Source organism: Urocitellus parryii, chromosome 2 (assembly GCF_045843805.1).
Source record: "Urocitellus parryii isolate mUroPar1 chromosome 2, mUroPar1.hap1, whole genome shotgun sequence".
Lineage (NCBI taxonomy): Eukaryota > Metazoa > Chordata > Mammalia > Rodentia > Sciuridae > Urocitellus > Urocitellus parryii.
The window spans coordinates 160,801,480-160,822,923 of NC_135532.1; the positions used below are offsets into that span (position 1 = coordinate 160,801,480).

Genomic DNA, 21,444 nt, shown 5'->3' on the forward strand with positions numbered 1-21,444 from the left:
AAGTAATTTTGTTTCTGGATAATTTGGAGAACCAGTTAAGCATCCTCAAGTGGTGGGGGCTGGGGGGTGGTGAGTTCTCCTTTCTTTAGGCAGAGAGAGACCCTGAGCAACTTTTTACTAATACAAAACTTAGATGGATGTTTAAAAATAGGATAACAAGTTACAGCACTCTTGGAGCCTTCAGGTAATCCCTCCCAGCATGACAGATTCCTATCTGATCCTTTAGATCTCTTAATTTATAGGCCCTTCCAGGGGAAGAAATGCTGTGGTACTGAGTTGTAAGCAGGGACTTTCTAAGTGACTCTGTGTTGAATGGATTCATTTTACCTTTCAGTTGAGAATAAGAGCTGTATATTTTGCTATCACGTGGTCCTGGCCTGTCTGAAGACTGACAGTCTTCACAGGGCAGTTCCCCCTGGAGTCTGGTGACTCATGAGGAAATCCTAGGCAGACAGCTTTAGCAAGCTCTGAGATGCAAATGTCCTTTGGGGCGGGAACATGATAGCATCTCTGTAGACCCACGACCTTGACATTTCTTTGCTTTTCCAGCTGTCTTCAAATCTCTGTTTTTTTTTTCACCTTATCAAAACCGAATTCTTTGCCTGTTATCTTCACAGAATACGCCTGGCTTCTCTCCCAAAGACCTGTAGATATTTCCACCTTGTCAGGTTCCTTTCTACTCTTTATCTCTCCTTCAAAGCAATCTTCTACAGGCTTCTTACTACTGGGTTTAAATATATATATTTTTTCTCTCTTCTTGCACTGGCGAACTTCTAGAAAGAGATTCTCTGTAGTTGGATACCGTCTCCTGCTTACTCCTAAACCTCTTCTATCCATTGGTCCCAAATTGTTCTTCCCAAGGTCACTAGCAGTTGTCTGAACACAAAATCCAACCTTTTCATTTTCTTCCGTCCTGGCTGAAGCCTTCAGTTCTGGCAACTACGTTATATTCCTCTGAATCTTCAGAACACCTGGACTTTAGTTCTTTTTTGCTATTTTTGCTTTTGGTCTCTCTGCCTTATGGGTCCATGAGGTTTATCTTCAACTGTTTTTGATTCTCATACTTTTTATTCTTTCTCTTGGAAATCCCAGGGCATCACCAATCTCCTCTTTAGGAGGAAACTCCTAGGTGTACATCTGCACAATTTTCTTCAGTTTTGGAGATATTTTTACTAGAGATCTCTACCTTGATGTAACTACCATCTTCTCAATCATTATCCATATGAAACTACTAGTTTTGTTCCTTTCTCAGTCAGTGTTGGGTGCTATAATAAAATACCATGAACTTGTAAACAACAGAAGTTTATGGCTCACAGTTCTGGAGGGTGAGGAGTCATCTAAAGTGAAAGTGTCAGTGGATAGATGTGGTGTCTGGTGAGAGCCCACTTTTTAGGTGGCACCTTCCAGCTGTGTACCTCCTGGTGGAAGGGATGGGACAGGGCTTTGGGGCATCATTTATAGGAGTACTAATCACTCGTGATTATCACATTGGTGATTAGGTTTCAACATTTAAATTTTGAGGGGACACAAACATTCAGACCAGAGCATGTGCTCCTCCCCAGTTCGCCTGTTAGTTGTAAGGTGAATCAGGAGACCAGGTTTCCTTCAGCTATGCTCCCACCAAGGTGTGTAACTTTAGGCCAAGTCTTCAATCCTCTGGATCCACTTTCATATTCATAAAGCAGAATGATCTCCGAACCCGAGTCTATAGATCTACCTATACCCTATGACATTCTAGCTCATTGACCTGAACAAAATATGCATTTTCCGTAAGCCCCAAAGTCTTCATTTAAAATTAAAAATAATGATATTTAACTCATTGGATTCATGTGAGGATTACATGAGGTAATACCTATAAAATATATAGCAGAGTGTTTGCACTTAATGCTTAATACACTAGCTATTTTTTCGTGTGGCATATATACGCAATGGAATATTACTCAGCAATAAAAGAGAATAGAATCATGACATTTTCAGGTAAATGATGGTGTTGGAGAAGATAATGCCAAGTGAAGTTAGCCAATCCCAAAAAAACAAATGCCAAATGTTTTCTCTGATTAAGGAGGCTGATTCATAGTGGGATAGGGAGGGGGAGCATGATAAGAATAGATGAACTCTAGATAAGGCAAAGAGGTGGGAGAGGAAGGGAGGGGAGGGGGGGTTTAGAAATGATGGTGGAATGTGATGGGCATTAACATCCAAAGTACATGTATGAAGACAAGAATTAGTGTGAATATACTTTGTATACAACCAGAGATATGAAAAATTGTGCTCTATATGTGTAATATAAATTGTAATGCATTCTGCTGTCATACATAACAAATTAGAATAAAAAATTTAAAAAATAATATTTAATCTGTTGGATTGATGTGAAGATTACATGAGGTAATATCTATAAAATGTAGAGCAGAGAGTTTGCACTTAATTCTTAATACAGTAGCTATTTTTCTTCCAGGTATCTAGGCTGGATATCTTGGAACCATTTTTTCATATCTTCTACTACATGTCTAGACAATGACCAAATCTTATTTGTCATTCTTGATAGTATCATGCTAGCAATTGTCCTGCATCCTGCCAGGCACTCTGCTGGATATTTTATTGGCATTGGTTCTCATCTTTACCATCACCTGCAATGCAGGGGTTGATATTTTTGTTGAAAAAACAGCTTTAGAGATTTAAGTGAATTATTCACTGGACTAATAAATAATGGGGCTGGGGTTCAAATAGAGTCTGGCCACCTGTAAAGCCAACTCCTTCCTTGCTTTTCTCCCTCCTTTCTGACTTCCTGCTTTCCTGCCTTTTCCTACCACTCTCAGTCAAAATCAGTGCCTACTGGCCTCTCTGCTTCCAGTCTCTCCCAGTTCCATTTCATCCCACCAGTAACCACCACATTAACCTCTTGCAAATGCTAGTCTCTACTTTCTTCATGGGAGACTTCTAACAACCCTCTATTACTCCCTGATGTCATCGGATATTTAAGGCCTCCCCTCCAGCTTCATGTTTTATATTCCCACTGAAGAGCTGACATGCTTCTCCCACATACTTGTGTATGTTTTTATGAATTTTTTAAACCTATTTTCTGTACATGGACAGTACTGTCCAGCTTAAGTCTCATTAGTGACATTAAAAACTCTACTGACTGGGTAAGTCTGTTGTTGTTGTTGTTGTTAGTATTTGAATTTTGACAAACACAACTATTTAGCCAGGTCCTGATGCAGATTCATTATTTAGGTGCTACAAGTTAAGTATATGTCCTAAGAGCTAATATTGGAGACCTCTTTTTGAACTTGGCTTCTCTTTTTCATGTCCCGAGTTTGGCAGTTATTAGAATCTCTGATCTATCCTCCAGTGTCACCTAGTTCCTTTCTGAGGCACTGATATCTGCTACAGAAATCTATGTGATAGGTACAGAGCTATCTACTGCATGAGGAAGTGTTTATAACAGTGAGAGCTGAAAACACCAAATGTCATATTTAAGAAAGTGCATGACCCTATTCTGAGCATTATGAAGCCATTAAAATAGTCTTTGCAAGGACTTTCATGCACATGGGGAATGACTTTGCCAATGTTAGCAACCACAGAAGAACCAAGACAAATGAGCAACAATAGCACACACAACAAAAAGCAGGATATAAATGACCTACTCATTAAAACCTCAAATATACAATAGAAAATGTGGGGATTAGATAACTAGTCTTTTTTTTTAATTACCTTTTTACAAAAATTTCCTATTATTTGCAAATTTTCCATTATGAGGGCCCAACTTTTATTGTCAAGTAAAATAAAACATGGTTTATAACAAATAAAGATGCGGGGATAATTCTGTTTGGAGTTGCCAAAATTAATTCCTGGATTCAGTGACTTTTTTTTTTTTTTTTTTTTTTAGGATTTCACAGGACTCAGCATATAGTTAAACTAATGACTATGATTTAGTATAGCAACATGGTACCTTGAATTAAAAAGATTTATTACAGTGAACTCTAGAGGAAGCTAGGTGCAAGCCGGAAAGATTTCTCCCCCAGTTGTGTTGCACGGGACCTGCTTACTTAGAGCAATAGGTTATGTACGCATGTGAAGTCTGGTCTACTTAGACCGCCTGGGTCTCGTTAGACATTCAGTGCCCAGAGTTTTCACTAAGAGTTAATCACATAGGCAGTCTAGCATGCATGTGCAAAATCTCCAGACTCCAGAAAGAAAAGAGACGTCAGCCACATTGTTTATACAAACATTTGAGGCACAGTGGGCCGCTCTTAGCCAGGATGTAGGAACCTTCCCCAAATCTTAGTTTCCAGACACCAGCCAGGAGCCAACTCCAAGCATTCCTTGGCAGGGAGCCACTTCAGGCCTGCTGTGTTAACTCTTCACGTCCCTTGCTCCTGAGGCATTACAGTTTTTAAATTCCATCAGGGAACAAGTCCCAGGATTCTTGCTTCTTACCTGCTGTCTCATAAACACTGAACTTCTTCCACGATAGCTTTTCCAAGTCCAGTAAAAGAGACTCATTTTGTTATGTTTGAAGCATGGGGTTTGAGGGGAGCATTTACGAGCACCTGGTTCTTCCCACCCACGCCTTTCTCAGGGCAGAGTGGTGGTCCCTTGTGTGGGGCCAGCTGGTGAGGCTGGCATGGATTCCGTGCATAGCGTAATGACTACCTGAGTGCCAACTTTTGGCTCCTGATTTTGTGTGCTTTTTTTTTTTTCCTTCGGCTCTACTTAAAAATCAATTAGTTAGCCTTCATTAGGACACAGGCAACACAGAGCTCATTGTCCCAGAAACTTAACTCCTGTTGGCCCCAGGGCTCAGTTTGGCTTGGCTTCTGCAAATAGAGTGCGTCAACATTCCTCTCCTGTGGGACCCAAGCTAGAGCAATGACTTCATGGGCACTGTCTGCTGGGAAGACTTTAAGGCTTGGGCTCACACGCTCATTTTCTAGTGTCTCCTCCATTCTTGTGCCTGATATCACTTCTTGATCTTTGATAACACAGCACTGGATGAGGGTTCAATGAAGTTGGTTGCTATGACTTCCTGTGTCCCAGCACCCCTTGCCATCTCCCAGCACCAGCCTACATCTCTGTACCTAATGAAGTTTACATTCTTTCCACTTCTTTCCGCTGGCTCTTCCTCCAGTCTGAATTTGATGGCCTCTTAAACCTCTTTGGGCATAAAACAAATCAACCTTTAATCGTAACAGAAGCAAGCTCTTGTTTTTTATTCTTCAGAGAAAGCATTTCTGGTGTTTAGCTTTATCCTTGATGAGTATTCATTGTTATGTTTAAGTATAGCAGGCAACAGAATCAGTGTTTATTATTTTAGTCAAGTATTTACTTCTCTTTTTAAAATTTTCATCCCCTCCACTTTTTAGTAACTTATATTGATGAAGATGAAAATGAAATATTTGAGATATCATCAAACAAAACATTCTTCATCATGCTCAAGATTCCAGAAGAGTGCATTGCAGAAGAGGAATTGCCTCACCTGCTCACTAAAAGGGTAATTATGTCTTACACATTGCTCACTGAATTCTTAACACTAGAGTCTGAACTCTGCTAGAAAATGGCATAGAACTTTAGAGTAAGGAGCTATTATTCTTTGAATTTTGGTAGAAAAGGATGCTTAGAAATGCATTTTCTATGGTGAAAAGCCAAAGGGCAGAGATCTAGCTAGCCTCCAGCTGCATCTTGGAGAACAGTGGAGAACAGTTCTAGTCCTGGAGAACAGTGGAGAACAGTGGAGAACAGTTCTAGTCCAATTTGTAGTGTTCATTGAAGATCCAATTTGTATATTAGTTGAAACTGGTCTGTTTGGGAAGTTTGATATGTGCTCGCAATATATAACGTGCCAGGGCCACGTGGTCTGTGCCCTCAATGGGCTCACAGTCTAAGCAGAGGAAGCCATTACATCAACATAAAATCCTGAGGTATGTTCTATTATTGAGATATGCACAGTGTGCTTTAGTACCACAAAGGAGGGGCAGGTATACCACCTGAGGAGAGGTTAGAGGTGTGTAAGCCTCTTGGAGAAGGTGATTCTCAGGATGAGTTTTGAAATACAAGGTAGGAATGTTCTAGTTAGAAGAGCTCAGGACCTTGAGAATCTGCACAGTGGTTACTGTGTCTGCTGCGTGCAGAGGACTCGGGGAGAAGCTGAGGAGGAAGGTAGGGGTCAGATCACGAACTTTTCCTGGTCCTTTGTAAGGCACTGAAAGACGTCAATCAGCAGACTGACTTGGTCAGATTTTCATTCTAGTCTTTCTGTGTGATGAGGGAGAAAGATTCCAGGAAGAGAACAGTGAGAAGGTCTTGTAGCCAGTCAGCTGAGAAATGAGGGAGGTTTGAGTTAGGGCAGTGTGAGGAGGAATGAGGAGGATTCCAGAGAGATCTAAGAGGTATCCTCACTTAACAAGACTGAATGGATTAGATGGGAGTGGGGGGAGCTGATTCCCATCTCCTGGTTGGGAGGTTGGGTAGATGGATGGCGGCTTCATTTATGGGGTAGGAATGCCAGAGGACGAGCCTTCTGTGTAAGATGGGGCTCTGCAGCCAGATCACCAGGGTTGGTTGGGGCATTCTCGGCCATCCTGTCAAAGACCCGCAGTTCACAGTCTGACCCACAGTTTTTTTTTTTTTTAAAGATGTTAATTGGCTTTATTTTTAATTCTAGCATTGGGAAAGTGCTGGGTATCTGTTCGCAACTAAAAGGCTCAGGGGTCACTCCAGGTAAACTGGGCTGACTGGGCTGTGCAAAATAACCACATAAGAGACACAAATACCTTTTCTCGGGGGTCGCTGTGACAGCTCCTCTGACCTTAAGGGTCTGCAAGAAGAGAGAGAGCTAGAGCACGAGCTGACCCCTTTTATTGAGGAGAAGCTATTCAAATGAGGCAAGGGGTCAGGTTTCAGGGGGCCGAGTCTATCTTCATGATGTCCACTGTCAGCAGGTTGACACATGTGGGTAGGTCACACCCAAGGGCAGAGTAAGAGAAGGGGACACACACAAGGCACTTCCATGGAAGATTCTACCCTAAACAGCGCAAGGGGTAATAATACAAAGGAATAGGTGAGCTTAGCTCCACCAAGCGGGACAGTCTACAGCATGGGTGCCTTACATCACATCGCCAAGCAGGGGAGTTAACTCAGTCATGTGCGAAGTTGGTCTCCCATAGGAAAGATTTCATTCCATAAAAACTAGAATAAGTGCTCTAATGGTCTGAGCAAAGGTGGTAGGTTTTATAAACAGACAAGGGCTTGAAGAAACCAAAAACAAAAGTGGATCTATCATTTCAAAGTTACTTTCCTGATAAGGTGAGGACACAGAGGTAGAACAATAGGAAAATATCTGATTGGTTAGCATTAGGTTACTTTAAGTTACCTTTTTTGTGTGTGGGTTAGGATTAATGCTAAGGTGGAGGGAACTTCATTATTATGTTAATTGAAACTGGTCTGTTTGGGAAATTTAATTATCTCTGTAATCTGGATTTCACTTAAGGTCAGATATGAACAGTCTAGTTTCGGCTTGGTGACCTGAATGACACACTATTTTGATTTTAGCCTGGTATATGCAGGAGCTTAGCTCAAAACAATGGCGTCCTGTAACTTTATTTAAGAATTCCCCTCTGTTGTCAGGGTTACACCTAAATGAGAGTGTGATAAAAACTGAGGGCATGAGCACTCTCAGCTATCATCATTTTGTGCTCTGGTCTCAACACACCATCTATTGATTATGGTAATCTCATGATCACAGAGTTCTTTAAATTTTTGTCATTCCAGCCAAAGAGAAAGCATTTGGTGTTCAACAGATGACCGTATGCAAATATTTTAAACTTTTGAGATGATATAAAACATCAGAAGGACTGCCATTAGGACTATCAGAAAGATAATCCGTGAGTTTGAAGTATGCTCCTTAGCCAGGGTCCAGGTAAACCAAACCAATTAAAATAAAGTAGATCAAAGAATGAGACAGGGGAGGAATCTACCTATCTGTCTAAATCAAGTTAGCCTATTTGTTCAGTTTTGCAACTGCATCTCTTTGATATCCAATGTGTATCTATGTGTATCAGGAAGTATAAGTAACTGTACAGATTCCTGTTTGCTCAGGCGGTAGCAGCAATTCTGTCACCTAGCATCCCAGGATGGGTTACATTATAGCAGAGAGTGCCAACTCTAAGAGAGACCACTAGGACAATTTGAACAAATGGTTGCATTAGGGATGTTGCTAAAGTTCCTCGTTTGGTAGACAAAGAATCTTTTAAGACCTGGGTTTGTGTTTGAGATGGCAGATCCGACATTGTCAAGTTACTCATAAAGCTACTGATTATGAAATTCAGACCATAACATTATCCTGCAAAGTGAAAGAGATTGACATGAACAAGGAGAAATTAAGAGGGTCTTGAAATATCTTGGGAAAACTTGCCTACAGCATGATATCAACTTCTACTCCCACTTTGCAGTCTGATTGTCTCTGATTGGGAACATCGGATGTTTTGGTGAACTCTGTGTGGCTGTGTTAGTCTACTTTGTGTTACTATAGCCAGATACTTGAGATAATCAACTTAAAAGAAGGCAAGGTTTATTCTGGTCCACAGTTTCAGAGGTTTTAGCCCATTGCTTTTGGGCCTGTGGCTATACAGTATACCATTATAAGGAGTGTGTGGCAGAAAGGAGGGGGGCAGGGGAAAGGGAGGGAGAGAAAAGGGGCACCCAAGTCCCCCTCAAGAACACGTCCTCAATTACCTAACTTCCTTCCACTAGGTCCCACCATAAGGTACCTCCTCCGCCTCTCTGTAATGCTATAGGCAGTGATTAAAACCTTTAACACCTGGGCCTTGGGGGACATACCATAGCAGTGGCCTATATATCAGACACAAGACTTGTCCCTTGAAATTTATATCAAGTTGCCCAGCGCCAAGCTCCCAAGTTTCATTTTGTTCTTAGTTGGAGAGTGATAGCTAAATCCTACAGAAACCTAGGAAAATTCAGAATCCAGTCCAGTCTACAAGTAGATCATAAAAAGCAGTGAGCAGGACTACAATCAAATAACAGGTCTGTTATGATTTTCTCCTGAAATGTAACTTTTTTTCTATATAATCACCCTCAATGTCTTTTTAATCAAAGACAATTGAGGTAGGACCAATTTGTTTGCAGAATGGGCCTAGTCTAATTGTTTGTATAAATATATCTAGAATAACCATAGAGGCTCTTTTACAATTGGTTTTATTGTACATTTGACGAGGAATATCTGATTGGACTTTTAAAAACCTCCAGGTTAGGAAGCCCAACCAAGGAAGACTTCAGACTATCTGTACCTAACAGTAGCACATAGTATCTTGAGGATCCTGGGCTTGTCAGTGAGTGACAGCTTTTACTCACACACTGTAAGTCTGGGGACCCTTGAAGCCAGGCATTCCAAGCACATTCCTAAATATGACATCCTGGTCAAAGCCAGTATTTCCAATTGTATCCTGTCATAAAGAGATTAAATTTTTATTGAACTTATAACATAGCCATGTTCTCATAAATGTAAGAACATTCACGAATAGTTTCCAGAGTCTGGAGAAAAGCAAATGTTTCAATATTTGTTCATAAAACGAATCTTTGCCAGGTTGCAATAAACTATAGATAGCCTAAAAGAAAAAGTTTCCTTAAGTCTGAATTTTTACTAGTTACCTTTAAAACTGGAACTTTCTCCAGTGACTTCTTGGCCAGTCACTACAAATGAAAACTTAAAGGCTCTCTCACAACACAAACTAACCCTGGCACCCTAAGAGCCAAAGGAGGTCCATGACAAAAAGAGCAGAATCTGGTCTGAGAGGAAGGTAGAGAGCACCCCCAGGACACCAGTGGTACCTTTCTGCATTCCTCAAGGGGTTTCGAGAGTTATCAACACTTTCCTTCTGGTTCCGTTTTATAGTTGCTAGATCTGTCAAAGGACAAAATCGCAACAATTTAGTTTAAGATCTCAATTGGCTGTATTTTCACTTCTTGTATTAGGCCACATTTTATTCCATAAAACAGAATAAATGTCTTCTGGAAGTTTTTTGATTTAAAAAAATCCAATCAAGATCAACCTGCCCTCCATGATTCTGCTCTACCATGGCTACATGGAATGGAGAGAGTCCTCTTTATCTGTTTTCCATTTGATTCCTACAGAAGCTTCTGAAGAGGCAACTCCATCTAGATTGTGTCAGAACAACTGCATGAGATTGAATTGCTTCTTTTATCACAGGAGTTTCTGTGTGTGTGTGATGATTATTCCAGGTTTCTTTTTCTCCTTCTCTTCCATGTTAATATCTGTTGTCTGTGGTTCCCTTTTGTCTTTTCTTCCCACATTCTTCCCAGAGCAGTTATTGAGTGAATAGCTTCTTGCTACTTTCCCCTGGCTTCCTATTTTCATGGAGTGGCTTTGCGTTTGCCTAGCAGAAATAAAATGTCAGCAACCACATGATATAGACTGGACTCTGTGTCAAAGGCAACTTTTAGATGTTACTTTTGCACTTTAGATCTGAATCTCCTGTACAGAGCCCCAAAAAATCAGTAAATTCTCCAGATGCTTTTAGCTCATCATCATGCATTGGCAAGGAAATAGCGCTTGGCACTCAGAGCGGAGGCAAATATAGATTGCTTTGAGCCAGTTCCCTCTGAAAAATGAAAATCACCACACTTGCCGTGTCTCAAAGGTATAAAATGAAATTGCACAAAAAGAACTCCAAAAAACTTTCTTTCTAGATTTATCTGATTTACAGATGACAGAAGTAACATATAGGGAGGTAAAAGACTCCTGCCCCCGCTTTCCAACCAAAAGACTCAGGAACAAAAATTAGGAACTTTAAGATATTACTGGCTTATTGTCAGGTCTATAACCTGTCTCTTCCATTAGGCCAAATTCCAGAAGTCCCTAAATATGGATAGTAAACGGAAGTGAGTATTTGTACAGGAAAAATGAACTTTTTCTCTATCCTCCCATTCAGTGCAGAACACTTCTCTGGGAGCTTTTTCCAACACCAAACTATCCTCCACTATCTACCTGAAATTAGGATAGGCCCCACATATTAAGTACTCAATCTTAAGACTTCCCTTATTTCAGATGCCAATCACGCATCCAGGGCTTGTCATCTGGGCTTCTGATCAACTGGCTATAACTCAGAGGTTCCCACTACTCCTCCTTTCTGGAAAAACTCACAGAACTCAGCGAGTTCAGTTTACTGGTTTTTATAAAGAATACAGATTAAAAGCCAGAGGAGGGCAGCTATGTGGGAGGAGGTGCGGAACCCTCCTCTCCTGCATGCCACCCTCCCAGAATGTGGATGTTTAACTGACCAAAAGTTCTCCAACCCTGGGCTTTAGGGATCTTTATGGAGTCTTTGACCCACAGGCATAATGGATTATTTAATCACTCTTTAGACCTACTCTGTCCATGTGGTGGGGAAGGTACTGAGAGTTCCAAGCTTTTACCCTGGCTTGGTGTTTCTGGTGACCTGCCTCCAATCAGATGCTCACCAAGAGTCACCTCACTAGAACAGAAGATGCTCCTACCACCCAGGAGATTCCAAGGTGTTTAGGAGCTGAGACTGAAGAACAAAGATTAGAATAAGAGATGTACCAGGATCCCTATTACCAGGTCATCATGGGGTTTTAGGAACTCTGTGCCAGGAACTGGGGACAGATGCCACACTTGCATTCTTTATTATGCCCCAGTATGTTGGAAAGTGATGTCATTGCCCTTGCTTTTCTTAACAGTTTTTCTGGGCCTTCTAATATCCCATTGCTGGTTTTCTTCCCTCAAAGCTGGGGCTGTTATGCTGCTTAAGGCCACCTGCTGCTCATGTGGTGCACTGCATCCTCCTGGGCGTGGTTGGGAATAGCAATGGTGCTCTAATAACCTAGAGAAGGCACCCAGGGGTGATTCCTCTTAGCCATGGAGTCAGACTCTCCTAATTAGCTCACTGGTCTCCTAGTTCTGTTGGTACCAAGCCTCATAGGAACAAAGTGGGGGACACTCGAATAAAGGCTGGGGAAGCCCCTATTCCATTTCTTTGGGCCCAGATTGGACAGTGTAACTAACAACTCCTCAAATGTAAATATGCCCTAAATATAGAAGGAGACTGTACTCGGCAAAAAGAATCTTAGTGTGAACACTAGCAATAGATGGCTAGAACACTTAAAAATTTTTGCAGTGGTGCACACCTGTAATTCTAGCAACTTGGGAAGCTGAGAAAAAAGTTGGAGGTCAGCCTCACTTAGTAAGCAACTTAGTAAGACTATCTCAAAATAAAAAAAGGACTGGGGATGTAGCTCAGTGGTAAAGAGCCCCTGGGTTCAATTCCCAGTACAAAAAAATTGTAGGAGTCAGTCTACTAGAACAAAGCATAGTACTAGACTCTAGAAATTAGCATAAGAAGGAGGTGGTGGGGAGAGAGAACAGAGAAAATTGGAAGAAATGATAGACGTAACCCTTCTCAATAGGAAACTCAATCCAAAAGGAAGAAATATTATAATTGTTTAATATTGCTAATATTATTAATGCTTTATAGCATCCTCACTTTCCTCCTGTCTTTCATTCTATTTAGCATCCCTGCTAAAGCTGCTTTCCTAGTTCCCGAGTTTTCTGGTGACTGGCTCAACAGCCATCTCCTGTGAGCTCCAGAACCATTCCCCTAGTGTCACTAGGGCATCGTTTCTTCCCACCCTGATATTCAGGAGCCACTCTCCTACATTGCTTCAGCCTCTCTAAGTAGTGAGGTCAAATGTGGTAAAGCTGAGATTTTGTGTCTGCCCATACAATTGAATTTTGCCTTTACCATTCGCTAGCAGAGTAAGAAGGTACTATTGGTTTCTTAATATCTTGGAAGGCTGGTTTCTTAACCTGCAAAAAGGGGAGATGTATTAATGTCTATTAAGTCAGGTTCTTATAAATAATTTGGAAATAATTTGAAGAAGATTTACATGGCAAAGCTTTATTGTCTTCTGTTCCTGAGATGTCTCTGGGATGTGACCATTAGACAGTATTAGCAAGATTAGAAAGGTACAAATAGTCAATGTTTGCAATAGCTAAATTATGGAATCAACCCAGATGCCCATCATTAGGTGAACGGATTAAGAAATTGTGTTGAGCTCTGCACACAATGGAGCTCTACTCAGCCATAAAAAGAATGAAATTATGGCATTTTCCCATAAAGGGACAGAAATAGAGACTATCACGCTAAGCCAAACTCAGAAAATCAAAGGTTGAATGTTTTCTCTCATATGCAGAAGCTGGAGTAAAATAAAGGAAAGCGGGATGGAAGAGTAAGATCACATAAGGAACCAATCAAAGACAAATTAATACATGAGCGAAAGGAAGTCTAGTGAGAGAAACAAAAGAAGGGGGACGGAAGGAAAAGGGGGAGGGAAAAGGGAGGATCATGAGCTGAAATCCATTTCCATGAGTTTGATGGGATGAACCCAACTGCTGTGTATAACCATTAAGCTCTAATTAAAAAAAATTTAAAACAACACATTGCAAATGTTCTGATCTGTGCTTAATGAGCGACTGAGTTGTCACCGTGTGAATTAGATGGGAGAGTGCTGTGAAGCACAGCCTCCGTGTGATCCCACCGGAATTGGATAGGAGACAGGTGAGCTCCCGATTGGGCACAGCTGCTTTGTGTCTTCTGATGCTTGTTATTGGATAAAGTAACAGGTACTGAGCCTTAACAGTGCAGCTGGGCAAGCCTTGTTCAGCACAGATGTACCACTAGATGCTGTCGAGATTTCCCAAACAATGCCTGTGCTGAAATCAGGCTGGGAGAAGAGGGTCTGGTGGTGCTCTTAGATACTTGGCTGTAGTCTCACTCCAACCCCAGGGGCAGGTGCCTGCCAGGAGTGTAGCCAGACTTCAGTACAGTCCTGATTTATGTTAAAACTAATCTGCTAGAGACCAAGGTGTTTAACCTTCCAGTGTAAATTTAGAAGGAATGCAAGGTACATGGGTTCAGCTGCATGTTCTCCTAATTGTGAGGTTAGGATTAGTATCTCTGATACGTGATGAAAAGACTAATCAAAGCCTGGGAAAAGATTCTGTAACATACTATCAACAGCACTTATCCATAACATAAAACTAACCACTTTAGGGAGACAAGAAAAAGATAGGAAAAGAAACTGACTAATGAGCAATTCAGAGTGAAACACAGGAAAATAGACTCATTAGTAAGAAAAGCAGAATACACAATATGAAACACAATTTTTTTATTCCTTAAATTGGAAAAATTTAAAAGTTTGGAAAGAATGTGGGAAAGGAATCATGTATACATTGTGGGGAGAAGAGTAAAATGAAAGCAATTTGGCAAGATTTATTTCGATCCAGCAATTCCATTTCTTGGTATGTAGCCCAGAGAAACTATTACATGTACAGCTGGGCATGCCTTACATGTACAAATAGAGATGAACAGAAATGTTTAAGGACAATTGCTTCAGCATACTTTGTAATAAGGGAAAAAATCAGAAGCAATGCACAAGACCATCAGTAGAACAGATACATTGGTATAATCCTGTGATGGAATCTACCTAGGAGTTAGACTAAATGCCTTCATTGAGATGTACCTGACAAATAAATCTCAAATGTAATTTTTTGTGGAAAAAAATAAAAGAAGAAAAGAAAAAGCAAGTTTTAAGCTAGGTGTGGTGGTACACACCTGTAGTTCCAGCTACTCTGGAACTGAAGTAGGAGGATCACTTGAGTTTGAGATCAGACTGGGCAATAGAGAGAGAACACATCTTAAAACAAGCAAGCAAACAAAAACAAACAAACAAAAAAACAAAAACAAATCAGGGCTGGGGTGTAGCTCAGTGGCAGAGCATTTGCATGAGGCCCTGAGTTCCATACCAACAAAGGGGTGGGAGGAATCAGATCTTAGAAGATTGTGTAGAATATGGTTCCTCTTCTTATTTGAATAAAAGCACAAATTAAATCATATATTCTTATTACATAAGGATGTAAGGAAGTACTAATTTAAAGAAACATGCAAGGAAAAATTGTCAGGATTGTCTTTAGCACTAGGGGAGAGAGGAGGGAAAAATTGAATAGGGTGTAGAAGTCACTTTAGCCCTATTTTGTTTCCCAAAATAAAGGCCTGAACTCAATAATAACAGTCCCTAATTTACAATGGTTTCTCTTCCGATTACTCTATGATGGTGTGCAAGCACGCTCATACACCCATTCTGTTTTTCACTCTCAGAATAGTATTCAATTAATTCTATGAGACATTCAACACTTTCTTATACAATAGACATGTGTTAGATGATTCTGCCCAACTGCAGGCCAATCTGAGTGTTCTGAGAACAGTGCAGGTAGACAAGGCTCAGCTTTGTATTGTATAGGTGTACTAAATGCATTTTTTACTTTTTATATTTTCAGCTTACAATGGATTTTATCAGGATAGAAGTCCCATCATAAATTAAGGGGCATCTGTGTAGCACAATATAAGGCATAAGATCTAGGAGGTGGAACACAGGTCAGAATTTTTTCTCATGTTTGCAGTATTTCATGTATAAAATAAAATCTCCGAATCTTTGCCACTCCCCGATTTATCCCTTTGTGCAGGGGGCAGTGCTACACCTGTGGCCCATCACAGCCATTGCTCCTTGCAATGTAGCTCTGCAGAAGGGAGAAAGAAGCCCTTGGCCAGTGACATTCCCAGTGCTGAGTGGCCCATGCTGATGCACCCCCAATCCCACCTTGGGATTTTCTCTCTTTCCCATGGTCCTTGGGGACTGTGTGGGCTCCTGCTGTGACCACTGGCCATCCTCATCACTCAGGCCATAGGATGTCATCACTGCTCATGAGAGGAGTTGAGAATTCCAGTGGAGTCACTTGGGCCTTGTCAACGAGGCTCTTTTAAGTGAGTGCTAACTTCAGCCTTTGTTCGTGATAGGCTAACACCTTCCCTTTCTCAGCCCAGATAGGTTGATTCCTAGGGTGGAATCTCTCATCTAGAGGTAGTTTTGTTTTGTCCAGTGATGCGGAAGATAATCATCAATAATGTTATTTTTTTTTTCTGTTTGATTAGCTTGAAGATGTGTACAGTAAATCTCCATCTCTGAGTCGTTATTTCACATCAGTTGAAATAGTGGACTTCAGGTAAGAGTGTGCAGCATAACATTATGATCTCTTTCTCTTGCCTCTCTGGCTCACCCCAGGTATCCTGTACCTACGAGGACTTCCCTGAGCCTCAGAGCAGGAAGGGAACCAATAACAGAATTTCCAAGTGTCACAACTTCCTTGGGCATCAACTAGCTCAATTCTTTAATTTTACAAACGAGAGAAAGGAAGCCCAGATTAATTATGTAACTCAACTAGGTCACATGGAGAGGGGAAAAACCAGTCCCAGGTAAACCATTTCTACTTAAATATGGATGCACAAGTAAATTAAGAGTGGAAAGAGAAATAGATCTCAGTGATGTGATGGAAATGATATAATCCATATGCTGGATTTCTCCTTTGAAGAGCACAATACAGGATTAGATTCTTCTTGTGTAATTTAAAAAGGTAACTTTTACAGGATAAGTCAACCTATGCCTCTTTTCTCCTGCACTACTACCAATAATTAATCATACCCCCTTCTACGAAATTAGCCACTATTAATAGTTTGTTGTGATTTCTTATGCTTGTGTATTTATTACATATACTACACATGTGTATACACTTTTTTTTAATTTTTCAATTTCCCGCTGATCTTTAATATGCTTAGAATGTAGTCAAAAGGGTCTAGGTTTGTAGAGGTCATTTTACTAGGACTTTATATCATTAAGACTATTGGAAATAATTTGAAGAAGATTTACATGGCAAAGCTTTATTGTCTTCTGTTCCTGAGATGTCTCTGGGATGTGACCATCAAAGGATATATTACATATTGAGATCTCCCTCTAAAACCAGACATTTTCCAAACTGTGATATTAGGATACCTGGGAGAGGAAGCATCTAAAGCCAGTGGTAACACCATGGGGTTGGGCCGAAATGGATCTGAAGTATGCAAACCTAGGTGGTGTCAGACTGCCTTCTCTCTTTCTTAATTGTCCCCCAAGTCACATGCTGCTTAATGTTGCCATCCTTGACATTGTTCCCTTTAATCATAAACCACTGGTACTAAATGCCAATAGAAAAGGGAGAGATATATAATCAGACCCAGCATGCTTTCCTCCATCCCCTTGACCCCACTTGCAATTCAAAGATCGAAGCAACGCTGGGAGAGAAAAGACCCTCACACAGCCTTCAGGAATCTAGCTCTAGGTTATGGGTCCAGAGGAGCTGGGACCATATAATCAGAGTAAAGATAGACAGTGGGAAAAACCCGTCAAAAAATCCAGTAAAACATGACCTGAAATCTAGCCAAGACTTGGTGTTAGAGAATCTGTCATTGAACATCATCTGGGGTATAACTAATTTGAAAAAAAAAAGAAAAAGAAATAAAGTTGTTTGGGGGGAAAAAAAACTTAAGTATTTTTGTATTTTAGATTTAAAAATTATCTTTGAAAAACATGTTTGTTTTTTCTAAAGCCAGGAAAAGTTTCTAAAATGTTGAAATGAGACACAAGAGCCATTGCTTCTAAAAGGACACTATTGCACACGGGCAAGAGACAGCACTTCCCTGCCTTATGTATTCATGTCTCTGGGGTTTTCTGACCTCAGTCAAGGTTGATCCAGCAGGCATCTGGAAAATGCCCTTTGGCTTATCAGCTGCTAGACGCACTCCAGAGGTGGGTGGGCTGCTGGGACCGAGCTCACAGGATTCACTGCTTCCTTGAAAATTCTCCCCTCAAAATGCAGCCTAGTGTAAGTTCACCTAGTTACCTGACATGGGGGACAAGGATGGGCTAGCCAGGCTGGTTTAGGCAGTCCAAATTTTCATTCAGCTGGTCTTCTGAAATTCCGCCTCTGGACCTTTTCATTAGCCCTCCCAAGTCCTTGCCCACGGCATGCAGGGTGGCTTTCTGTCAAGGTGCTGACTGACCACCATTAATCATAATTAAAGGGCAGAGATCAGAGGATAAGTAATGGCACCTGCAAATTAGGGTAGATGGATTAGAGTTTGCAAGTGCATATTTCAGCCTGAGTTGAGTGACACTCTTGAAACTGTGCTTCTTCAGAGTTCCAATTCTGTCTTATTCATTTCATCTACAGGGTTTGGCGCTCTACTTGGCCATAGTAGAGTTTACAGACTGAATTGTCAGCCACTTTGTGAAATGTTTCAATTATTGGCTGGTTTAACCTCTGTCCACAAGAGGGAGCTCTCTGCATGTGCTTAGCAAGGACGGTGGCTGATTCATGCTGGTGGGACTCAAATGTCTTTAAACTTGCACTAGAGTAGTAGTCTCAGCTGTGACCACCTACTAATTATTTTATTGCATAATGTAGGTCATCGTGAACCAAACAATTAGAATAACTGTGAAAACCCTAAATGTTGAATCAGAGTCAAAGAGCAGCATAAGCTACTAATTAACTGAGGATAGACCTATGATTAATTTTATTCTGAAAATGGGAAAAATATGTTCTAGGAAGATGAGAGAATTAGGATTTCTTCTTCATTGGAGTTTCCTCAGGAAATCTTGGTCATCTTGCTTTAGGGGGGTCTCTGGAACTGAAAAAGGAACAGAAAAAAATAATCCAACTTTGGGGACAAACACAGGCGGTGTGGTTCTCTGCTGGTGCACAAGGCAGCCTAGTGGTTCAGGGGTCCTGCACTCAGCCAATGGTAGGTAGCTATGGGCCTTACCTTAAACACTTTTATAAGTTTAATAAAGAGCATGTTAAACTGAATAACTCTAACCCTCACTTGCGGGGGTAGCATTGAGAATGGGCAGGTGGAAAAACGCAAGGAGCGGAGACCAGGCTTCCTGACTTGCCTCAGAGGGTGGAAGGCTGCTGTTGGGACAGAGGACATGCCAGCATGCCATATTCTTTAACTGTGGGTCGTGTCTCTCCCTTCAATGGCCTCTGCCAGTGAACTCTGAGGGATGAGTACTAGGTGGAGGGGGGAGGCTGTGATCACATTTTCTTTTTCTTTTTCTTTTTTTTTTAAATTTGTTCTAATTAGTTATACATGACAGCAGAATGCATTTTGATTCATTGTACACAAATGGAGCACAGCTTTTCATTTCTCTGGTTGTACACAATGTAGAGTCACACCATATGAGCAGTCATACATGTGCTTAGGGTAATGATGTTCATTTCATTCCACCATCTTTCCTACCCCCATGCCTACTCCCCTCCTCTCCCTCCCCTTTGCCCAGTCAAAGTTCCATTCCACACCCAATACCCGCCCCCCCCCCCCACCATTATGGTTCAGCATTCACTTATCAGAGAGAACATTCCGCCTTTTGGTTTTGGGGGATTGGCTTACTTTGCTTAGCATGATATTCTCCAACTCCATCGATTTACCTAATCCATTTACCAAATGTCATAATTTTATTCTCTTTAATGTTGAATAATATTCCTTTGTGTATATATACCACAGTTTCTTTATCCATTCATCTACTGAAGGGCATCTAGGTTGCTTCCACAGTTTAGCTATTGTGAATCGAGCTGCTGTAAACATTGATGTAGCTGTGTCCCTGTAGTATGCTGATTTTAAGTCCTTTGGGTATCACACTTTCTGTGATGGGTCTAGGGAAGATTTTTCTAGGATAGTACATCCTCTCAGGACAGTACAGCCTTTGCTATTGTTTAGAGGAAGAAGATGAAGAACTAAACACATATTGTTGATAAGATGGATTTCCTGAATTTCAGTATGATTCTGCTTGTGTCTGACTGACTCTGGTTTGGCTTTCAGTGGTGAAAACGCCACAGCAACCTATCACCTGCAGTTTGGGGTTCCGTGGGAAGATGACGGCTTTATGAAGTACAGGATGAGTGAGGAGCTTGTACTGGGAGTTTTGCTACAGGATTTCTATGATCAGAGTGTACCTCATTGTGAGAGTCTGGGGCTTGATCCAGCATCTCTCTTGCTCTATGGTAAGTAGAAAAGAAGTCAGAATCTGGATGGTAGGTGAACAGTTTGGGGGCCAGGTGAATTTGGTTTGGCCATTGTAGTAGCTTGTAGTGTACAAACCAACCACCCATGCACTCCTCCACGCAGCCGGTATTGCTTCTGTGTGGGAATGTTCCACATTGTGGATGGAGGTCAGTCCCTGCCCTCCATAAGCTGACAGCATAGTTGGAAAAAGTTACAGAAAAAATAAACCATGAAGAGAACCATGCTGTTGAGCAAGGAGCTGTCTGTGTATTCTGCCAGGGTCTCCATCAGCACCCCCAGCTCAGCCAAGTCCCATCTTTTCCCTCTCTGGAACATGATTCAAAACGTTGACCCTTTAGAGATGTTCTTATGGTTAGAACAGCCAAATGGTAAGATATCTTCAGTATCCAAAATGTTGCTTCAAAATTTATTTATCATGATTTATACCAAAACCAAAAAAGCAGACAATAAATGTTGTTTACCTTTGGGAAAGTGTCCAGGGTGGTGTGTGTGGACACACACGCATGTGTGCCGACTGGAGAGTGAACATTCTCTGTTCAGAACTGACACACATTTCAATTTTACCTAAAATTTTATTTTCAAACTCAATGAAACCAGAAGGGGAAAAAAAAAACCATTACTGTTTAAAATAATCTTGTTTTTTTAGAAGTAACGACTTGTTCTTCTGTTGTTTTCTTTTCAGAGTGAAGTGGTTGAGACTGGTCTGCATCAGAAGGTGCTCCTCTGAGTTTTTGGAGAGAAAAGAACTCATTCTCTTTTACAGGAAAGATCCTGTGACAATGACCAGACTGTCCTTCCTCCTGATTCTGCACAGATAGGAAGTCTGACTCCACACCCAGCAAGGCAGCTCCCAAGCGCTGACCCACTTGGGTCAAGTCTTGACAAAGCAGGAAGTCAGATGGGTGGGAGGGTTGGGGGGAGGCAGGTCACTTGATGTGTGGGCGCTGCAGTTCTTGAGGCTCTGGCTCTCTTTACCCATGTGTGGATACTTTCTCTTTAGCACAAGGGTGGTGTAGTGCTTTGTTTTAGACAGGTTCCTGTCAGCCTGTGTTGGGGCAGGGAGAAGCGAGCATCCAGGCAAGGGAGGACTCAACCAATTGCTCTTTGAAATCTCCAACTCTTCCCACCATTACAGAATATCTGGGTATCTTAGCAGACCAGCCTTAAGCACATCATCCAGTGTTACTTTTACATACACAGTCACAGAAATACGATAGGGATTACTAATTATTTGACATCTCCTTCTTCCTGTGACTCCTAAACACCTCTTTTGGAAACATGAGTCCTTGTGGGTTTTGAACATGTGACCATCATTTTGCATTGTCACTCCTTTATATTTTTATAAACTTCCATCAAATAACCGTCAAGATTGCTTAACTTCTGCTGTGGATACCACACATGTGCTTTGTAGTACCTGTGTTACTGGCCTTCTTGCGGGACT

General features: G+C 41.2%; 1 protein-coding gene across 1 annotated transcript in view; it reads left to right on the forward strand.

Moving 5' to 3' along the window:
* Nucleotides 1–20,690, forward strand: part of C2H3orf52 (chromosome 2 C3orf52 homolog) — a 32,246-nt gene extending 11,556 nt beyond the window's left edge. Inside the window, exons 3-6 of the mRNA XM_026395045.2 lie at nt 5,364–5,491; nt 16,041–16,111; nt 19,800–19,981; nt 20,686–20,690. Of these exons, the coding sequence (XP_026250830.2) occupies nt 5,364–5,491; nt 16,041–16,111; nt 19,800–19,981; nt 20,686–20,690 (386 nt within the window). The remainder of the gene's footprint in view (nt 1–5,363; nt 5,492–16,040; nt 16,112–19,799; nt 19,982–20,685) is intronic.
* Nucleotides 20,691–21,444: the final 754 nt, after the last annotated feature.